The sequence below is a fragment of the Perissodus microlepis genome, chromosome 23 (genome assembly GCF_051167445.1).
Source record: "Perissodus microlepis isolate ML-2025 ecotype Zambia chromosome 23, ASM5116744v1, whole genome shotgun sequence".
In the NCBI taxonomy this organism is placed as follows: Eukaryota; Metazoa; Chordata; class Actinopteri; order Cichliformes; family Cichlidae; genus Perissodus; species Perissodus microlepis.
In genome coordinates this window covers 2,224-24,556 of record NC_140482.1, presented here as the reverse complement: position 1 = coordinate 24,556, position 22,333 = coordinate 2,224, and the positions used below count along the sequence as shown (strand labels likewise).

The 22,333-nt window shown below is 42.4% G+C and overlaps 1 protein-coding gene across 1 annotated transcript; it reads right to left on the bottom strand.

Moving 5' to 3' along the window:
• Positions 1-6,025: 6,025 nt before the first annotated feature.
• LOC146360578 (uncharacterized) lies at positions 6,026-9,372 on the bottom strand. Its single transcript, XM_084922593.1, has one exon. The coding sequence runs from the start codon at positions 9,079-9,081 to the stop codon at positions 6,745-6,747; it is 2,337 nt and encodes a 778-aa protein (XP_084778719.1). The 5' UTR covers positions 9,082-9,372; the 3' UTR covers positions 6,026-6,744.
• Positions 9,373-22,333: the final 12,961 nt, after the last annotated feature.

Sequence of the window (22,333 nt, the reverse complement as noted above, 5' to 3'; positions counted from 1 at the left end):
GTGGTTGACTAAAAGCATGCATAACATAAAAGCTATTTTTCGTTATTGCTTGGTTATAGATTGATAATTGGCCACATTTACAGCTGTATTGACTTGTTGTGGACATAGTCTACTTCATGTTTAAGCACTCTAATTAACAGATTGAAAATAGAGACATTGAAGGAAGAGTATGCAGCGCCACCCTGTCAGACGCCAGTGACGATGGGGCTCAGTGATGAATCAGGTGAGCTGGATTCATGGCTGAAGCAAAACAAAGGTTCCCCTGCTGTGGTCAGTGAGGGAAAAACAGGGGGACATAAAATTAAAAGAGGCATGGATAAACGTTTATTTGTGAAGTTTGTAAACGGGATAAAAGGGGGTGTTTTACTGTTATTTTAGCATCAGCATTATTATTGCATCAGTATCATATAACAAGCATTGCATTAATGAGTTATTGAAGCTTTTGACATTATATTAACATTTGTGTTCCGGTGATTGTCATAACCTCAGGTTAATCTTCTATTTACAGGTGTCAGGATAATCGTATGATCTTTCATTGCAGGTGTAACCATGATCATTTTTATACATATTGCAGTTTGTTGCTCATTATAGAGTTGTGCTCGAGTTAATAAGGGTTAAAAGCTACAGTCAGCGCGATGTCTGGCTGATCTATGGACTGGAGTGACTTTGAGCATAGAAGGCCGCACGCGCTTACACAACACAAATATCATGCTTTTCTTGGCTCCGGGCGGAGCCTACTGGAGCTACGACACTGGATAGGAGAAAGTCTGATACTTTCTGAGAGATGAGGTCACTAACCTTTTCTTTTAATTTTCTAGCTCCGTTGATTTGACACATTGGAATGTGTCAAAAAAGGGGGGGAAGTTGGGTTTTAACATCAAACAAGGGTTATATGAACATTTTTATGACTACATTTGTTTTAATAACTTAGGTATGGTAAAGCTTGGGCTAATAGTGACCCAAAAGGTTTCCGGACCTTTTTTAGAGAACCAGTGAGAAGCATAAATCATTTTTCCATGTTTAAGCATTAATCACTGAAATGAATTGAATAGTGTTTAGAAGATAAAATGCCTGTGTTCACGAGAAGCTGAGCACCACACTGGAGAGGAAACCGTGGGACAGTAGGCGGAAGGAAACACATGAGTGGTTTCAATAATTTTCTTACACACCTTGCAAATGTGCTTATAATGAGTTGGCACTTGGTCTTTTGAAGGTCATAAGCTTCGTCCGGCGTGATGGTCCGGACTGATATATTGCAGGTATTGACTTTGAGTGCAGAGGGCTAAATGCAAACACGCTTACACACACATAGGATATGATTAGAATAAGTCCCTGGGACATTCTGAATATTCTAAACCAATTCTGAATCACCAGAAGGTCAGTAGATAACAACAGTAGATTATTAGGGCTAGGCAGAGAGGTGTTTTGGTTTTCTGTCTCTTACAGAGAAAGGAACAGACACCAGACGAGGTCACAGATATACGAGGATCCTTCGCAGCAGAGGCAGACACAGTGACTGCCGAGACACCAACTGGGTCCAAGTGTCATGGCGTTTGGGCTCTGATAAGTCACCTCAAAAGGATGGATCCCATAAACACAGCAATAACCATGAATGGGTTGGCGGAGATCCAGGAACACCAGACCAACGAGGTTCGAGAGGCTCTTGGGCAAAAGGGGGACACGTTCCTGTTCCTTTTTCTGGGGAATACACGGGATACACAGGACCCGAGGATACACAGATTGTTGTTTGACATCGGGGCAGAATAATCCCCTGATCTGTGCAACGACTGAAGGGTTGTCTAACCCCTGAGGTTAAAGAAAGAAGAGCAGTGGATCACCCAACTGGAAGACACTGGTGGCTGCAGCAATAAAATAAAGGCTAAAAGCTCCTCGGACAGAGGTTCTAGTCTGAGTACGTCTGAAGGGTATAAGGTAGCACCAAAATAAAGCTGTGGGAGAACTGGGGAGTGTCATCTGTACCTGCTACTGTTGGAATAATAGTTCTTCTTGCACCTGGACTGCGCAAACACAGAGGTCATCTCACATATGGTTCGTCCAACAGGGGGACAAAGGGCCTCAGGCGTAAGAAGAAATGAACCCGGCCGCATTGGACTACAGGGTGTAGGTGTGCTCTTTATTCTAAAGAGCACAAAAGGGGGAGTGTCAGATTATAATATTATTTTATGCCATGTTAGACCCTTAATTAAAGATGGTGAATTATTATGTAGTTTTAGTTTGCATTATTCTCCCGAATTAGAAGAAGGTGATAACTATTGCATTTGTTAAGCTGATTTGCATTACATTAGACTGCTGGTTTATTGTGAATGAATGATATTGTTTTATGATGCATTATACTGCTGAGTTATGAGAAATACTGTTTGCAGAAAGTCATCGCCTTATTTGTCTGATTAGAAGAGAACAGAACATACTGGAGTTTTCTGCCCCATCTCAGCAGGAGCAGATAAACAGGGAGCCAAGGTTGTAGCTTAGGCACTGTGTGAGAGAAAGAATGTGAATGTTTAGGCTTTTATGATTAGGTGGGGGCCACTAGAGGCTATAAGAGTTTGATCAATGCTCCACCATTTTGAGATCTGATGCTGTCTGCGTACGGTGTCCATCTCCCACGCGTGTGATCATTAAAATCATCGTTTGACTCAACCCGGCCGGACCAGTGTTGTTATTGTGGTTTTTCCTCTTGTATCCATCCCCAATATTTGAATCCGTAACACTCTCCTGTTACACTTTATGGACACCTGAGCTTCACCATGAGGGCCTGTCTTTATTCACTGAAATGCACTTTTATAATGAATTCACAGTAATCACTGACACCTTCAGAGCATTACATTCATTAAAGACGTCTTCTACACCTACTCTTCCAGACGACCGACACATACTTCAACCACTGCAGGTTAACCAGCCACTCATCAGTAAAGCAAAAACTAAAGGTAAATGTCCTCATGTGGAAAAGACTGAAACACAACTCCCATATATCACTAATGTAACAGATCCATTTAGGGAGAGTGAGAACACTAGGCTGGATGTGTTTTAATGCAGGAACATTCATCATGTCTTGAGTTCAACAAATCATTTACATTTACATTTAATATGTGAGCTGGATGGTTACACGATACAATATGATTGTCAACAATAACTGCAATGAACGCTGGTTTGAGGGCAGAGTCAAGGAGGCCATTTACGTGAAAAGGGAAAGACCCTCTCTGAATCGAGGAGGGGGCCTAAGGGTACATCTGTCACCATCTTACAATGCTGTGATTGCAGCTGTTCTCCAACTCTCTGTGAATGGTACTCAAGACCATTGATCAGTGGTTGTTGATCAATGGTCATGAGAATTTGCATAATCATGATTAAGGAACTGACCTCCCAGCCCATTGTTCCTTCAGTCGGCTGGTTTCTCTGACTGAAAACGCTACGTCCAGAAGAACAGAATCAACTTTTGGAGATTTACTTCCCTGGATGATTGCGCACGCATCAAGACCTTTTAATCAGGCCAACAAATATCTTGTACTCAATTTTAGCAGCAGCCATTGTGACACTATTGATAAAACTTGTGTAAAAGTGCGAAGCTGTAAAAAAGTAATGATAAAAAAGCATTTTTGTAGCTGAATGTTACTGGATAGCTGTTTCATCTGTAACACATCAAAATAACCTGCTAAGGTTTAATAGGCTATAAGGAACACACTCACTTCCTGAGCCCTGGGCAATAAGAGACGTTTTGTGTTTTATAATTTATTGATATGTTTGATCCTTTCTGACCTGCGTTAATGGAGCCATTAGAGCACCATGTCCGCTACAATAGTTCTGTAGTTTGATGCTTGAGTCGTTGCAGACTTGTTGAAACTCCCTCACCCGTCAAAGCAGCGTCTTTGTTATTCGAGTCCAGCAGATGGCAGTGTTTCACTGTCTGACGGCTGTCTGAAGCTTCAGCTGGATTATCCGTTTGCTATGTTTGCCATGTTACAGTGGGGAGGAAAAACTCCCTTTTAACAGGAATATCTAGACATGAGTGATTACTGCAGTGGGGCACTATCTGTGCTATCTATAAGAAATGTTAGGAACAATAAAACTCTGAGGATCAGGGCTCCATTTCACTCCAGTGTTCAGTGGCATTTTAAGAGAGTGAATACCGACGCTAAATGTCTTTGTAAAGCAAAAGCACGTTGTTAGCCTTTACAGAGCAAAGCTATGGATCAATGTGCAGTGAAGAAAAATCGAGGTGGCCAGTCTGTCCTTTCCTAACCAATCACAGAGCTCCTTACATTGTTGCGCTGGAGAATAACTAAATATAATATAAATATAATATAAAGATGATATTGAAAATAATCTTTTGTAGAGTCACTACTTAGTGGGCAGAGGACAGTTATCACTTTGCTGGATGCTTTAAAGTCGCATGTTCTGTATTTGCTGTATGCAGATTAACAGGATATTAACAGATTAACAGCTTTCATTAGACTTCATATGATAATCAACAGTGAAGTGTTTCTCTTTCAGTGTTTATTCTTGCTCATTGAATGATCTCTGTTCAGATAATATGCTGCACTCATCTCATGTTTCTTTAAATACGGCATCACTTGTCCAGCTGTCAAACTCTGAAAGAGTTACAGTTTCACCACTGAGCACTTTGAACGGTTATTCTTTTATTCAAAAGCATTTATTTGAGCTGCATTTTCATCAATACGACAAAAACAGTGACTTCAACAAAAATTTATCTAAAAATATTTAGGGGGAAATGTTCCTACACCCCTCATGTAAATGTTACACCTCCAAAAGGGAGAAATAATCAGAATAAGGCGTAATCATTGTCTTGATAATAATGACCATGAAAATGAAACTAGGCCTACCTTTAGTTCAGCACACTCAGTGTTACATAAAGACATGCGAACATCCCATCATCCATTCTGGAGCCTACTTTTTAAAAGAGCGAGCTGTTTATTCTGGCTGAGTAGCAAACAGAACCAACCATGAAAACCTAAACTGGGAAAACACTCGGAAACCTTGAACACTGGGAATATGGAGACACAGGGGGTAGGTGAACAGACACTCTGACAAAGGACAGAGGAAAACAGAGACAATATATATAAGACAAGAAGTAACACAGACACCCTTTTCGGTGACAAAAAAGAGAAAATATCCAGTGAAAGGCAGTTCTCTTGGAAAAACTGCCTTATTGATGTCAACGGTCAGAGAAAAATGTCTGATAGGAAGGCAACCGTAGCTCATACAACCATTTGTTCCAACCAAAGAATGCAGAAGAGCGTTTTGGTCAGCTAAGAACAGGAAATTGAAGCTACAGTTCTCAAAATTTGACATGAGTAGATTGGATAAATGTTGCCTGGTCTGATGAGTTTGATTTCTGCTCTGACATGCAGATGGTCGGGTCAGAATTTGGCATAAATAGCATGAAAGGATGGATCCATGCTGCCTCATGTCAGCTGTGCAGACTAGTGGTGGTGGTGTCACTGTGGGGGGGAGGGGGGGTATTTTCTTGCTGAAACGTTACATAGTGTGTGTGTGTGTGTGTGTGTGTGTGTGAGAGAGAGAGAGAGAGAGAGTGAGAGATAGTAAGAGAGAGCTTGAGAGAAGCTGAGCTTTATTCAAAGTGATTTGAAACAAACTGCAGCAATAAGGGCAAACTAGTGCACAGTTATGTTTACGTGAGCGTTATTTTGTATGCATTTGACAGTTCCATAACTGTGAGAATACATTGATAGCATTTAACTCTAGTAACAGGCATTTGTACCAGTAAGCATGAAAAAGTAGGGAAAAGAACTAGTATGTAAGCACTGACTAGTACTGTAAAGTATATGTGTATATAGGGCAATCGTGGCTCAAGAGTTCGCAGTTCATCCTGTAATTGGAAGGTTGCCAGATTGAGCCCCGCCTCCGACAGTCTCGGTCGTTGTGTCCCTGGGCAAGACATTTCACCCGTTGCCTACTGGTGGTGGTCAGAGGGCCCGGTGGCGCCAGTGTCCGGCAGCCTCGCCTCTGTCAGTGCGCCCCAGGGCAGCTGTGGCTACAATGTAGCTGCCATCACCAGTGTGTGAATGTGTGAATGACTGAATGTAGTGTAAAGCTCTTTGGGGTCCTTGGGGACTAAGTAAAGCGCTGTACAAATACAGGCCATTTACTGTGCGTGTGTTTATGCTCAAGTGTATGAATAAATTAGTCAGTATTAAACAGTTGCAATTTAAACAGTAGAAGAGTGGCACTATATTTATATATTTATAAAGAATTTCAAACAACAATTAATTGATGCTCAAAGCAGGTTTATTTAATTAATATTCAGATTTCCAATTAGTTCCGAATTCATTCAGCAGCAAATCACATCACCAGTCACTTCAAGGCTGTATGTATTATTGTAAGGTAGACCCTACAATAATACATACAGAGAACCCAACAATCATATGACCCCCTATGAGCAAGCACTTTGGCGACAGTGGGAAGGAAAAACTCCCTTTTTACAGGAAGAAACCTCCAGCAGAACCAGGCTCAGGTTGGGGCGGCCATCTGCTGCGACCGGTTGGGGTGAGAGAAGGAAGACGTTTGTTGTAGGTCTGATTGAAGGACTGATGTGATGGTAAGTTGTCTGCTGCTCCGCTTTGAATATTGAGAGATTAGTTGATGGATTTCAAGCCAAATTGTGCCCAAGTTTAAGACCATATTCATTGGTTGTTTTTGTTGATGTTATTGTTTTGGGCTTTTTTTCCACAAGAATTTCTAGCTCCCCTAGAATTCTGGCCACCCAAACGATGATTGCTGCTGAGAGAGCACAAGGTTTTGTCCCCCTGTGTTATTCATATCAGTGCAGGGGGTTCTCCTTGAGAGGCCAGGGTCGAAAAAGGGATGCTTCAGAACCTCCGAGGGTGTTATGCGCTGATTTGCATCCAAGGCCAACATTTCTTTGATTAGCCTTACAAATAATGATTGGCCATTTTCCGGTCCTCGCCTAACCTTCAGCAGTTGTTCGAGGTCATCGAGACGCTTAAGTTTTATCCATCGAGTTTCCTTGGATCGATAATCTGTCTCGTATTGAAATTGTTCTGGGGTCTTAAATGTCCAGCGCTGTTCGTTGTAGTTATCCTCGATGAAATAGCAGTCAGTGTAGAAGCCAGACTTTAGAAGATGATCTGGTAGCTGACCCTGAGTTTCAATTATGAATTTCAAAACATCATAATCGTCTTCCCCAGGATAGAGAGGCACCCCTGTAGCAAGCTCCACAGCTACCAGCCCCAGAGACCACATGTCAATTGCTTCATCGTATGGAATGCCAAGCATAACCTCAGGTGCACAATAACCAACCGTCCCCACACGGTCACCAGGAATCACTGCAGAAGCAGGACATGCGAGGCCAAAGTCTATGAGTTTGACTTTGACGGGAGACTCACTGCGGTTCACAACCATGATGTTTCCAGGTTTGAGGTCAGCATGAACTATTCCCACAGAACCCAGGTGGAACAGAGCATTTGCGAGCTGATGCAAAATTGGCCTGAGTTCTCTCATTGGGAGACCTCGGTTATTCCGGTCCCCAATGTAGTCCCACAGGCTTTGGTCGAGGAGTTCGAAATTCAAGCAAATGCGCTCTCCATCGAGGAAATAGCCGTTCCATTCGACAATGTTGCACCTGTCTGGATCCAAGCGTCGTAGCTGCTCCAGGATGAAAATTTCCAGTTTTGCCTGGAGCAGAATTTCAGGGTCGCTCTTGTTGACTTTAATAGCAACAGTTTGGTTCTTTTTTGTATCGCGACATCTGGTTACCAAACCAAAGCCTCCTTCTCCAAGGAAGGCCTCTACCACGTGGTGATCTCCTAAAATGGTCCCTTCCGTTATTTGAAGATCATCTTCAGAGGCAGATGGTTTGGCTGAGGTGTTGATGTCTCCTTTTTGAGGAAATTCAACTGAGTTTTGGAAACTGCAGCTGAATTTTTGCGATCCCTGACTTTTCCAGCTTGAAGGCTGCTGAGAGAGCACAAGGAGTTCTCCCCCTGTGCTATTCATGTCAGTGCAGGGGGTTCTCCTTGAGAGGCGAGGGTCGAAAAAGGGATGCTTCAGAACCTCCGAGGGTGTTATGCGCCGATTTGCATCCAAGGCCAACATTTCTTTGATTAGCCTTACAAATAATGTTTGGCCATTTTCCGGTCCTCGCCTAACTTTCAGCAGTTGTTCGAGGTCATCGAGACACTTAAGTTTTATCGATCGAGTTTCCTTGGATCGATAATCTGTCTCGTATTGAAATTGTTCTGGGGTCTTAAATGTCCAGCGCTGTTCGTTGTAGTTATCCTCGATGAAATAGCAGTCAGTGTACAAGCCAGACTCTAGAAGATGATCTGGTAGCTGACCCTGAGTTTCAATTATGAATTTCAAAACATCATAATCGTCTTCCCCAGGATAGAGAGGCACCCCTGTAGCAAGCTCCACAGCTACCAGCCCCAGAGACCACATGTCAATTGCTTCATCATATGAAGTGCCAAGCATAATCTCAGGGGCACAATAACCAATTGTCCCCACAGCACCACCAGGAATCACTGCAGAAGCAGGACATGCGATGCCAAAGTCTATAAGTTTGACTTTGACAGGAGACTCACTGCGGTTCACAACCATGATGTTGACAGGTTTGAGGTCAGCATGAACTATTCCCACAGAACCCAGGTGGAACAGAGCATTTGCGAGCTGATGCAAAATTGGCCTGATTTCTCTCATTGGGAGACCCTGGTTATTCCGGTCCCCTATGTAGTCTGACAGGCTTTGGTCGAGGAGTTCGAAATTCAAGCAAATGCGCTCTCCATCGAGGAAATAGCCGTTCCATTCGACAATGTTGCACCTGTCTGGATCCAAGCGTCGTAGCTGCTCCAGGATGAAAAGTTCCAGTTTTGCCTGGAGCAGAATTTCAGGGTCGCTTTTGTTGACTTTGATAGCAACAGTTTGGTTCTTTTTTGTATCGCGACATTTCGTTACGACACCAAAGCTTCCTTCTCCAAGGAAAGCCTCCACCACGTGGTGATCTCCCAAAATGGTCCCTTTAGATATTTCAAGCTCATCTGAGCCGAAGGATGGGTTGGCTGACATGGTGTAATGTGTCTGTTTGCGCTGTAAATTGGTGAGAAACAAAACTGAACTTGTTTTGGTTTCTCCTGTAAATTGCTCTCAAAACTTCTCGAAAGGGTTTTAGTTGCTGCAGGTCAACGTCCGTTAAGCATAAAGTAACAGGTGAGCGCTCCTATTTATGGGTTTTGGGATCAAAGCAAAGTTATGACGTCAGAAAAGATCGAAGCAAAGTTACCACTCAAAAGCGATCGAAGCATTCTAATATGTGCGCATGCGCACATATTAGAAGCGATCGAAGCGATTCTAATATGTGCGCATGCGCACACACGTGCTTGTTTGTGTAATATTGTTCACACTAAATTTGACCCTAATCAATTTAATATCAGTCAGTCAAAGAAAATGTCAGTTTTGGAAAATTTTAAAATGACATAACTGACAGTTAAAACATTTTTTGTTCATGTATTTGTATTGTTTTCGGGGTTTTTTGCATACCATGTCAAGCTTTTCTGTATATAGTCATGTCGTAGATTTCGGAGCAAACAAGAAATTGAATTGGATTTTAATATTGCAGTGCTTGGATTTCGGATTTGGTGCTTAAAACTTCTTGAAACTGTAACCGTATTTCATTCACCACAAATAACTATCTGATTGAATAGTTTCTTATCAGATAGAGAAATAAAATGAGTCGCAAAGTCTAAAAGCAACATTTCTCTGCCTGGGCTGTACCTCTGCACGTTAGTCTGTTTCAATGTGTGACCCCCCACCCCCTCCCTGATCAGTCGGGGGTGAGTGCACTAATGTGCCTGGAGGCCGTTTTAATGAGTGTTTGCTGGAAAACGAAAAATACAAGAAGGATTTGTACGTTTTCACAACGGGGGAGTTGCGTAAGTACTAGTAAATAATTTTCTCGAGTGTGTACGTTACACATGTTATTTTTAAAAAATTGGTATTATTATTTTGCTAGCTAGCAAACTCGCGGGATAAAGGATTGAAGTGCACTCAGTGCGATACAATACGGTGCCGCTATTCTAACAGTTAGTTATTGCAGGGTAACTTGTAGAATATGCTGTGAATTTAACCAAGATTACACAGCAGTAGCAGTAATACGAGTTACTTCCCTCAAGTGAAAGCGTTAAACGTTAGCCCGATGCTTAACTAGCCAACGTCAGGCTTTCTGATTGAAGGCTAAAAGCGACGTTGTCACCAAGTAAACAGAATATTGATGATATTTTTGTGTATTGCTGCAGCTTTTTCAAGTATTAACCTGGTGTCTTTGGGAACACCTTAGGGGGAAATGACGGTAATATGACTGAACCATATGGGAACAAAGAATAGGCACTTTTTTGTGCTACCGAAGTTTCCTCCTTTCATTCAAAATCTGTTTATCATTAAACAATTTAAACATAATGGCTTCAAGCTCACATTGAGGCCTGTGGGGCACTATCAGCCACTGAGACAGTAGACAAGTGACTATTTCACACTTTAAGGCTGCCTGTTTATTTAAGGGAGATGAACAGTACATTATAACTGTACATAATAATATCAATGATGATAGATTAAATAAATAGGTTTTTGAAAGACGCTTGTGCATTTTTAAAGTCTAAAGTGTTGAATTGATCTGAGTATGTCATCTGTTCAAAGCCTCTCCCAGTCAGTGCTGTTCTCTATGCCTGTCTTACTCTACATGATGTTATTAGCACAAACACTTTAAAGGTGATAATTAGGTCTACAACAATAACACAGACTGCAATGTAGTTAAGCGTCTTACAGTTAGTTTTGAATGAATGAACTTAAAAAACAACACAAGCAAAGATCTGTCTCCTCCTGTTTTTTGTGTCACATAAGAAAGAAGCATCAATATCTGATGAGAAGACTTATTCATTTGGCCTTTCACGTGGTCTTACTCAGGTGATGCGAAGTGAAATATGCATCCTTTTTATGGTAATGTGCTGGAAAAGTTTGAAAATGGACATTAAACGTGCTTACAAAGTGCTTGAATTTGACCCTGAAAGGTGTATGAACCCAGAAAAAGTCACACTTGGACTAAAAAACTCTCATAGCAAGTTAATCATATTCAGTTGATTTGATGCTTTCAGCACAAAATTTAGCCACACAGTCAGGACAGCGTCTGATTTGCCTTCATCGGTAAACGTGTTTATGCAGTACATAGTAACAGTGTGGCTGAGTCCTCTGGTTCAAATCAGTTCCAGTACATTTGGAGATGTAAGTCTTAACCTTTCACATGCATCGGGAAGGAAAATACAACCAACATTTAAATGTCTTAATTCAATTTATTTTAAGTGTCTTAATGAGCTGCTGCATGTGAAAGTTAGCAACCGTTGATTTTACTGGCCAACAGTTACTCAGTGTTAGCTCATTACTCTTTACTCTGAGTTGTTGGAAGAAAGCTTGTCTGTTGTTGGTTAATCTGATTCCTGAGCGCTTGTGTTTGTGCTCAGCCAAAGACGTTGTTTTTTTAAAATGATGAAGCAGCTCCGCTCTCTATAGTATTTATTTGTTGGAGGGAATGTGTTTTGATCATCCTCATGTTCATTTCCAACATGATATTCTTATTCTTGGACTCTACTAGAGTAGCTTTGCATGCTTCTTTATCTTAAACGAAGCTCCTCTTTTTCTCCTCTGCCTGAAAAACAGGGGTTGTGGCTTTAAGCTAACTTTACTCTTATTGGTTGATATTAAAAAGACTTGCTATTAATGATCAAGGCTTTTTTAATATCATGGATCGGGTGTTCTTTTTATTCATGCTTTTTTCTGGGGTCTATGATGGATATTTTTGCATAAATTAAGATCTGATTAAAAATATTAGTCTCACACGTTGCATTAATTTCATTCAAAAGTGAGTCAGGTAGGTGTTAAGTAGAAATACAGCAGAATAGTGAAATTAATCTTGTATTTATCGTCTAATCTTGATCACATGTTCAGCGCTCGTAAAAATATATTTGGAAAACAAAAATATTTGTGCTTATTATTTCGTTTATTTATTACAGAGGAAAAAAACATGACACTCTTCCTCACCACTTCCATTCAACCTCTTTCCTCAGGACTCATTTTAAGCTGCGTACAGAAGGATTCAATCAGTCTGCAGAACACACACATGCATCTGCTTCAGTGGCAATGAATGAAAACATCTGGCTGTGTTATCATGCATACTGAAATAGGAAAATAAAGTAAGATGAATGAGTTGAGCGCTCTGAGCTGGATGTCTTTCTGAAGTACAACTCTCCTGCCTCTGAGCTTCATGTGAAATGTCTTTACTTGCTCAAATTTAATCTCGTAAAAGTCGATCAGAAAACTTATGAAAGCGTGTCTAACTTCCTGGGATCTAACTCATTTTAGATATTTGTTTCTATGTGCTGCGTGTGTTATTTGTTATTCAGATGTGAAGTTTAAAAAGGTTTAGCTGAGTCTTCATTTAATAAATGTTATTTCTGGGGTTTTGTTTTGCTTGCTAATCGTCGATACTGTGACGGTGTGTCACTGTACAGATCCTCCAGGGAAAATGTTTTTGTTTTTTCACATTTTGACTGTTGTGATTCATTATTTCCACCTTTCAATCTTTCCCGTTTCATTATCTAACACACACATTATTCTCTCCCACTGCGCTCCGACTTTTTAATTCTTTCAAAAAAACATTTGATCTGCACAGTACTGCCGAAGTGCAGCGATACATTGTGAAGTGCACATTTCCATTTCTCATACAGTACCGAGCAAAAGTCTTGAACCACCCCCTTATTTTTTCATGTTTTGCCAGGTCAGTCTGTGTTAACGGTGTTATTAACTGCATTCTTCAACTAAAGAAGTGAGAACAAATGATGTGGGGTCTTGTTTTTTTGCAATAGGCTGCAAGTAAATGTGTAAAGATACAATTTCAAATTGGTTCTTTGTTAAGTTTTCTGGTCCTTTCCGTGACTTAGGTGTCTGTTTATGTTTGAATGTTTCAGAGATTAGTGTGAAGGGTCTTAACAGACAAAAACTGGTCAAATACAAGCCCTGGATTAAAAATCAGAAACACTTTAAAAAGCCTGGAGAGCTATTCCTTAATACCACTTTAAAGATTACAGGGAAGTCCGGATCCCTGGAAGCAAATGAGGGATGGCTCAAGACTTTTGCACAGTGCTGTACATGTCATGTTCCCTGTTTTATAGCTCAGCTCAAACTGACACGTTCTCACTAACTGCTTCTCATTTTCTCCACAGTAAACTTTGACCACTTCCAGATACTGCGGGCCATCGGGAAAGGAAGCTTTGGAAAGGTAATGCGGCCTCCATTTTTCACGCGACTTGTATATTGTTTGCCCTTAATTACCCACCACAGTCGTCATCTCTAAAGAATCAGTGCAAGCGAAGCGAAATGTGCTGGGATTACACTTTAGTTCTCGTGTGCTGCTGTTATTTAATAACAGTTATAAATGCAGCTTATGTAATTATTTCTATAAAGTCAGTTAGAGGAGAGCCGATTTATATTTCATCTCACTCAATCTAGGTGGGAATTTTGACCCCACGTCTCAATTTAATTACACAGCAGCAAAATTCTGCGGCTCTATTTGTCATCGCGCTCAACGGTTGGGCTGAAGGCAGGAGGAGAACTTGGTGTGTGTGTGTGTGTGTGTGTGTGCGCTGCATTTTGTGAGACCAAATTACCCACAGCTCTTTTCAACCTTGTCACAGGTGCCAAAATCACCGCTGGTGGCCATTGTTGATAAAACCGTCATTTTGGATTAACTTGTGGGCCATTTTCTTTCACCTCCTGCCGAAGAATTCCTTTGTGTACACATTGAACGTCTGGATGAGACTTCAGTAATGAATTCAGGACTGTGTGTGTGTGAGATACACAATTGGGGCTCCAGAGATTGGAATAGTTTACCTTCATTTTAAATATCACTGCCCTGTGCACATTGTCGGCTTTAAAATTCAAACTTAAAGAGTTTGTAAGTAAACTGGCTGAGATGAGACAGACGATGCACCGGGTCCTCGTCTGAGTGCTGGCTTTCAGTTGTGCTGTCTCTCTTCCCCAGCCATGCACACACAGACACTGTGCTACACTTACACAGTGAGACAGATGCTCACAGAGACGTCCAGATACATTTTGTCCTTGCTGGAGGTCATCTTGTGTGTGTTTTTTGGCCCACTGTGGCCTCACACCGAGCTCCTGCTGTTTTTTGAACACTTTAACAGCACCAGTCTTTAGCTTCCTGTTGAACACACAGTGGGGTGGGGGGGGGTAGGAGGTAATAAATCAAGTTTGATTATCCTAATGTATAGCTGTCTTTATGTTAAGGATTAAAATGAAATTCACAAGAGGAAGGTGTTGGTGTGTGTGGTTGGGAAGAGAAGGGAGAAGCTAGAATGAAGCACAAACAGAGGGAGGTGTTTGCCTCTCGCTGTAGCGCTGTGAAACATGATCTGTATATTGCAGCTTGTGTAGGTGCTCCAAGAAAATGGGTTCATCGGCATGCAGCACTGTAGATGTGCACGTATGCACTCGCGAAAGAGAGAGGATGCTTGTGTTGCTGAGCTCGTTCTTGCACAGCGGGGAGATGCTGGTGTGGCGGAGGTGTGGTCCCGGGCGCGGCTGCAGGGGAGGAGTGGTGTGGTGAGCTCAACGGGGCCGTGCTGGAGACGCAGGTGAGAACAGCTGATGGCGTTTTGGACTGATGATGGTTTCCTTCCCTTTTATAGTGAGACGGGAGAGGAGCGGGAAATCAGCTGAGACCGACAGCTGTCAGACTGTGGTCGGTCATAACACAGGAAACTATAAATAAACGTGGCATCTGGAGACAAAGACCTGTGCGTGTGTGTACCTGTGTGTAGTGCATTTCACAGTGAGGTAGGTTGGGGCTACCTCATAACTCCCCGCTGTGAGGCTGCCAGATGGGAAAAAGAGGAAACCGCCTCGTTCTCCTGAAACGCTCATTTTCCTCTGCTCACTTTTCATCTTTACAATCTCAGCACTTGGGTGTGTATCTTCTTGCAGTGGGCCTCTCAGTTTCATTCTTATTCATAAGAGCTCCTCTTTGTGTTATTTAGTTTGTACCTGAAAAGTCTAATTTATGCCTGAGTACACAAGTACAAATAAAAGGAGTACCACGTAATTTAATGGGTCAGCTTGGGTCCAGAACTGAATTAGAGATAATGTAGGGCTGTTTTAGGTCTGAGCCACTAACCTGACGAAAACGCAACACAACTGCTGGTAAGTGCGTGTTGTTTAAAACAGATAGTTGGAGAGGCAGGTCAGTGCTTTTAAAGGTTTATCAGGTGCCAAATCATTTTATAGATGTGAAATGTAGGACTGTGCAAAAGTTTGAGCCACACCTTAATTCTAACATATAACTTGCTGGGTAATGGGAAACGGGTGCAACAGTTTAAATTTGAAAAGTTTACATGAAAATACAGTATAAAAGGCGTCATACAGAGTTGATATAATGAGCTAATGAGCTTGAGCATCTTTATCTTCAGCACGCCCTGAACTCTCTTAGGCACATTTCTTTGGAATTCCTTTAAGTAGTCTTCAGGAATAGTTCTCCGGGCTTCTTTAAGGACATTCAGAGCTCTTCTTTCGATATTAGCTGCCTTTTTGTTCCATTCTCTGCCGAGATGATCCCACACGGCTCAGGTCAGTCCATGAATGATGGTGTTTCGATGTGTTTAGTAAGCTGCTGCCGATCAGACGCTTTCCAGATGGTATTGCATGGTGCATCAAAGTCTGGTGGTACTTTTCATAATTCCATCAATTTTGACGAAATCCCCAACACCCTGGCTGAAATGCAGACCCAAACTATGACAGAGCTGTACAGTAGTTTACAGGTGGTTGTAGACATATTACCAGCAATTTCAACCAGAAATGTCAAATTTTGGTTCATCACTCCACCAGACCTGCTGCCACTGATTTTCAGTCCAGTTCTTGTGTAATTTGGCATCCCTCAGCCTTTTCTCCCTGTTCCCTTCCTTAATAATGGCTTCTTGACAGCCACCCTTCACTGACACCATGAGATGAGGCTTTGGGTAACACTAGATGGATCAACTGAAGGACCAAGTGCATCTTTCAGGTCCTGTGTCAGGTGTTTGCTGAATTTTTTTTGACATGACTTTCAGGTACTGTTCCTCCACTGTAGATAGATTTTTCAGCCTGTCCCCTTTTGTTCTGTCTCCTACTTTCCCAATCCAAAGAAATTAAATGGTGTGTTTCTGTGACAGGTTGCTAGTAACAAAGTACCTAAAGATAAAATTTAAAATTGGTTCTTTGCTAAATTGTGTGTTTTGTATTGTATTTGACAACTCGGGTTTGTCCCCTTGAGTTAGGTTAAGTGGTTTAACCCCCCCAAAAAACAAAAATATCGCTCTGAAAGTGATCAGGTACAAGGACTGGACTGAAAATGGGTGAAAAAGCAGTTAATGTCCAAAGAAAAACTTTAAATGACCTTCAGAAAGTCTAAAGAAAGGAAGAAGAAGAACATCTGGCTCAGTACAGGCAAAATATAAAGAACCGAGGAGAGGCTCAAGACTTATTCACAGATAATCAATCAAATGAATCAAGCGTCATCTGGAAGCAGCCTCCTGGCTGTAAGAGCGTCTCGTTTTTGTCTCATTAACTGTCTGGTGGCGCTCACAGTAGTCTGCTGTGACGGGGTCCTCGAGGACTAATGTTACAGGGAAATCATTAGGAAAGTGCTTTGGACTGAGCTTTACTGAAATCTCAGTTTTCCCCCTGTCGGAGAGCTCCACCACCTCCACCCCCCTCCTCCTCCTCCTCCTATTCCTTCTTTTTAAACGTCAGTACAGGTACCGTCTCCCTCCCATCCCTGTATTTTTGTTACATAGTACTTAGTGGCTGTGCTCACTGTTCAATTCAAGTTGGTTTAAGAGAGATGGTAGTTTAAAAAACACAAAAACAAGCTGTTTTGGTAAAGCAATATATATGATTATTAAAGATAAAATATAGTGTTAATTTTGTTTGAGTTCCTGCCGTCTCTCTTTACTTCTCACTCTGTTTTGAAGCATCTGCCTTCCAGCAGATGGGGGAGACTGTAATGGCAGCTGCTTTCCAGGAGGATGTAGCTCATCTGTATCATTTCCTGCTCTCTCTTTTCCTCTCTAACTTTTCCCTGTGTGCATCAGACTTTCGCCCCCCTCTTCTTTGTCACTCCAATGTTCTCAGCTCAGGCTGCATAGGAAGCTGGCATTTCTCTTGCCGGGCTTATTAAAGCCTGTGCTTTAGAGCTCTGGAGGGGGGCTAACACTCGAGGGGGACATGACAGTCATTGGCAGTGACAGCAGTTTAGTGACAGCTTCCTAATGTCAACAGTCACATGGACAGGTAAACATCTAAACGGATAGAAGAGAGGTGGATGGAGAGAGACAGGGAAGGTCAGAAGTTGTGGATGACTCAGCGTGCGGTTCCTGCGTCTTCTTTCCCTGCGCCGTGCAGCTGCTTCAGTGGGAATAAAGCCTCATTAGGATGGAAATGGGAAGGCAGACTAACAGAGACGGCTGCTGGAAATGAGTGGGAGTAAAAACGAGATGGAGATGAGGGAGTAGATGATCAAGCCTTCAACGTTTTCAACTTTTTTTTCTTTTTTTTTAACATCCGTTGGGCTCCCAGACGGCCAATCAGTCCTTCTGTCTCTAAAGACTGACAGTAGCTGCTTTTTACTTCTCATCCCTCCCTTCTTTGCACCTCTCAAAACCAACTCTCGTCTTTACTTAGATGAAAGTTGGTTTTGCAGAGTTAATCTTGCAGCTCAGCCACAGCATAGCCCTCGGCAACCAAGAGCATGCTAGCGGGCCGTTGTTATTATGTTATTACTGTGTTTTTCGGAAAATAAGGCACTCTAAAAATCAGTCCTTTGATTTTTCTGGAAATCGACAGTGCTCCTTATAATCCGGTTCGCCTTATGTCTCTACCAGCTTTGCACATCTACAGACTGAAATCTTTGCCCATTCTTCCTTCCAAAACAGCTCCAGCTCAGTCAGATTAGATGGGCAGCGTTTGTGAACAGCAGTTTTCAGATCTTGCCACAGATTCTCGATTGGATTTAGATCTGGACTTTGACTGGGCCATTCTAACACATGGATATGTTTTGTTTTAAACCACTCCATTGTTGCCCTGGCTTTATGTTTAGGGTCGTTGTCCTGCTGGAAGGTGAACCTCCGCCCCAGTCTCAAGTCTTTTGCAGACTCCAAGAGGTTTTCTTCCAAGGTTGCCCTCTATTTGGCTCCATCCATCTTCCCATCAACTCTGACCAGCTTCCCTGTCCCTGCTGAAGAGAAGCCCCCCCAGAGCACGATGCTGCCACCACCATATCTGACAGTGGGGATGGTGTGTTCAGAGTGATGTGCAGTGTTAGTTTTCCACACATAGCGTTTTGCATTTTGTCCAAAAAGTTCCATTTTGGTCTCATCTGACCAGAGCAGCTTCTTCCACATGTTTGCTGTGTCCCCCACATGGCTTGTGGCAAACTGCAAACGGGACTTCTTCTGGTTTTCTGTTAACAATGGCTTTCTTCTTGCCACTCTTCCATAAAGGCCAACTTTGTGCAGTGCACGACTAATAGTTGTCCTATGGACAGATTCCCCCACCTGAGCTGTAGATCTCTGCAGCTCGTCCAGAGTCACCGTGGGCCTCTTGGCTGCATTTCTGATCAGCGCTCTCCTTGTTCGGCCTGTGAGTTTAGGTGGACGGCCTTGTCTTGGTAGGTTTACAGTTGTGCCATACTCCTTCCATTTCTGAATGATGGCTTGAACAGTGCTCCGTGGGATGTTCAAGGCTTGGGAAATCTTTTTGTAGCCTAAGCCTGCTTTACATTTCTCAGTAACTTTATCCCTGACCTGTCTGGTGTGTTCTTTGGACTTCATGGTGTTGTTGCTCCCAATATTCTCTTAGACAACCTCTGAGGCCGTCACAGAGCAGCTGTATTTGTACTGACATTAGATTACACACAGGTGCACTCTGTTTAGTCATTAGCACTCATCAGGCAACGTCTATGGGCAACTGACTGCACTCAGACCAAAGGGGCCTGAATAATTACACACACCCCACTTTGCAGTTATTTATTTGTACAAAATGTTTGGAATCATGTATGATCTTCGTTCCACTTCTCACGTGTGCACCACTTTGTGTTGGTCTTTCACGTGGAATTCCAATAAAATTGATTCATGTTTGTGGCTGTAATGTGACAAAATGTGGGAAAGTTCAAGGGGGCCGAATACTTTTGCAAGCTACTGTATGAATTCTGGTTGTGTTTACTGACCTCGAAACGATTTTATGTACAATGTTTTAGTACGACTTTGCTAAGCTACGAACCCGCACCGTTTAATGGATTGTCGGAGCATTACGGCTATCGTAGTCAGGAGCCTCGCGGAGTGATACGTACTGTGCTTCAACATAATATTACCGTATTGTGTATTTGCTTAACCTCTTTAAGTTTTGTGGATATTTACATGGTTATGCTGAGGATATGTCGGCCAATTTCCACTGGAAATGCCTTTTGGTTAAACTGTCAGCAAGGAATTTGCATTTGCACCGTTACATTTTTATATAAGTTTAATGCACATGAAAAACAGCTGCTTATTTAAGTGAAAATACATTGATGGGTTTTTTTGCACAAATGAAGTGGAGTTGTAAAGTATTTTGTCTCGTGTCAGTTATATCGTTATCGCACATTTTCAAATTTATATCGTGATGAATATTTTTGGCCGTATCGCCCTGCTCTACTTCTACAACACGCCTTGTGTAGATGAGTTAGTGAGGCAAACTGACCAGCCGTCTTATTGTGTCTGTTGAGTGTTTGGTTTTGTGAACGGCCTCTTTAATGCACGAGGGTGTGACCATCCACATCCTTGTATCTGTCCACTGTCAGCCATTTCACTTTGTGCAAATCTGGCCAAGTCTTCCAAGTGTGCGTGTTTTTTTTCCTTCTGACCAGATGCAGCTTTCTGCAACATCACTTTCATGTCCTTATACTGATCACCACACTGTGTATGTGCGCTAAAACAGAAATCATTTCACTGCTCCTTCGTAGTGACAGGTTACAAAATGTCATTAGATGCTGCGTGGCCGTACAAGATAGACTTTGGTTAGCAACAACTCTCTGAGGCCTTTACTGTGAAACAGAACGCTGTCTTATCCGGCTAACTTCAAGGTTTAATGTGGGATTTTTTTGTAATCCAAGACATAATGCCAGGTCAACTCATGCTTTGAACCTAATCTGCTCCAGAGCAAATCATGTTCAGATGTGAGATCAACAGGTAGAAAATCACAACCTACTAACCAGGAAGACCAAAAAAGAACAAAATAAATAAAATCCCCGATCCTGGAAGATCCCTCAGACCGCTGTGTGCAGAGAGTAGGAGGGTGTAAAATCTTTTAGCAGAGTCTGATGTCTTTGTCTTTCCATGATGAGCAACAATAATGAATATAGATTCTCTACAACAACTTTATTGTTTTGGAAGTATTAATATATGATCCTAAAACTTCTACATTTAACCTTTTAATCAGACCAGCAAAAATCTAGTATTGAATTTTAGCGCAGTCATAAAAAATTGTTTGCTAAAAGCATTTTTGCAGCTGAATATTTTAAATTACAGTTAACTTTACTTTTTGGCTGTTTCACCTGTAAGACATTAAAATAACATGCTAAGGTTTAATAGTCTATAAGGAATACACTCTGAGCCCTGGGCAGTGTTGTGCTAATAAGAGAAGGTTTGTGTGCGCAGTGAAACAGTAATTTTTGTATTTCACAATTTATTGATATGTTTGCTCCTTTCTGACCTGCGTTAATGAAGCAGCCATTAGAGCACCATGTCCGCTCTAATAGTTCTGTAGTCGTTGCAGACTTGTTGAAACTCCCTCACCCGTCAAAGCAGCGTCTGTGTTATTCGAGTCCAGCAGATGGCAGTGTTTCACTGTCTGACGGCTGTCTGAAGCTTCAGCTGGATTATTCGTTTAAATTAGATCGTTTTATAAAAATTACAACAACAGGCCTGAACCTGCTTAGCTCCAAAGAGCTGGCTAAACAATGGGGCGTGTTCAGAATCTTCCTGAAGTTTAACAATTTCCCAAAAAGCTACACAAAGTGAATTTCCATATAAGACAAGAAAGAAAGAACAGGGTGTGACGTGGAAGGGGCACTCTGGCAAACAAATTACTGCTTTTATTAAGTTACAAAACTCGCAGTCTTGTTCACGAGTGATCGGAGAAGGGAACAGGAGATCGACAGATGGATTGGTGCTGCGGCTGCAGACTCTTTACCAGTCCGTCTTTACCAGTCGATTTACGTCCTTACCCTCTGTCACAACGGGACTGAACGGACTCACGCGTAGGCTCTGAGTAGGGAACAATAAAGGGTTTTTATTTACAGAAGCACCAGGTGATCTATTTACAAAGTGGGGAAAAGACGGGTTCTGGGACTCCACACACGAACAGGAGGGGGGAAAGACACTTGCAGTCCACACACGCTCCAAAGTCCTCACTCCATCCACGCTCCACGCTCGGCTTCACACTCCACAAGAAACACAAAAGCTCGCTCCAATCCTCACACACTTGATCGCTCAGGTAACACAGGGGCAGGTCCAGGGAAATCTATTCACAGAGATGCAAAAGGTTACTGTAAGAAGATCGCTAGGGAAACACGAGAATGAACTGAGCTGGGGTTAACACTGACGAGAGTCGGCAACGGTCCAGCGACGAGAAATACAGGGCTGCCATCTTATAAGGGCACTGGAACACTGTTGGGTGATGAGCCACAGGTGTGACCAGGTGCGTGGGCCAAGGGCAGGAGCCCACAGATGAGCTCCGCCCAGGCAGTGAGAGAAGGAGGGACAGAGAGGGAGGGAGAGAGCGGGTACAAAATCAAAACAAAAAAACACATGTAGCCACACTGAGGCGACCGGGTATACACAGGGACCCTGACACCTCCACAGGACAAGACTCAGCTGTCCATCTGCATCTTAAGGATAAAGGACACTCTTTCGAGGATGCCAATGTTCACATTTTGGACCGAGAGGACAGATGGTTTGAAAGAGGAGTGAAAGAAGCATCTATGTCCACTGTGAGCGACCATCTTTGAACAGAGGCGGTGGTTTACGACACCAACTCTCTGCCATCTATAATCCAGTTTTGAGTTCCCTCCCCAGACGCCTTAACGCCCACTCACATCCTGGGCCATCTGACCTCAGGAATTCGCATGATAAGGTGGGGCCAGGTTTCACAATGAACTCACCCGAAACTCTGGCTGATTGGGACCCACACCCACTTT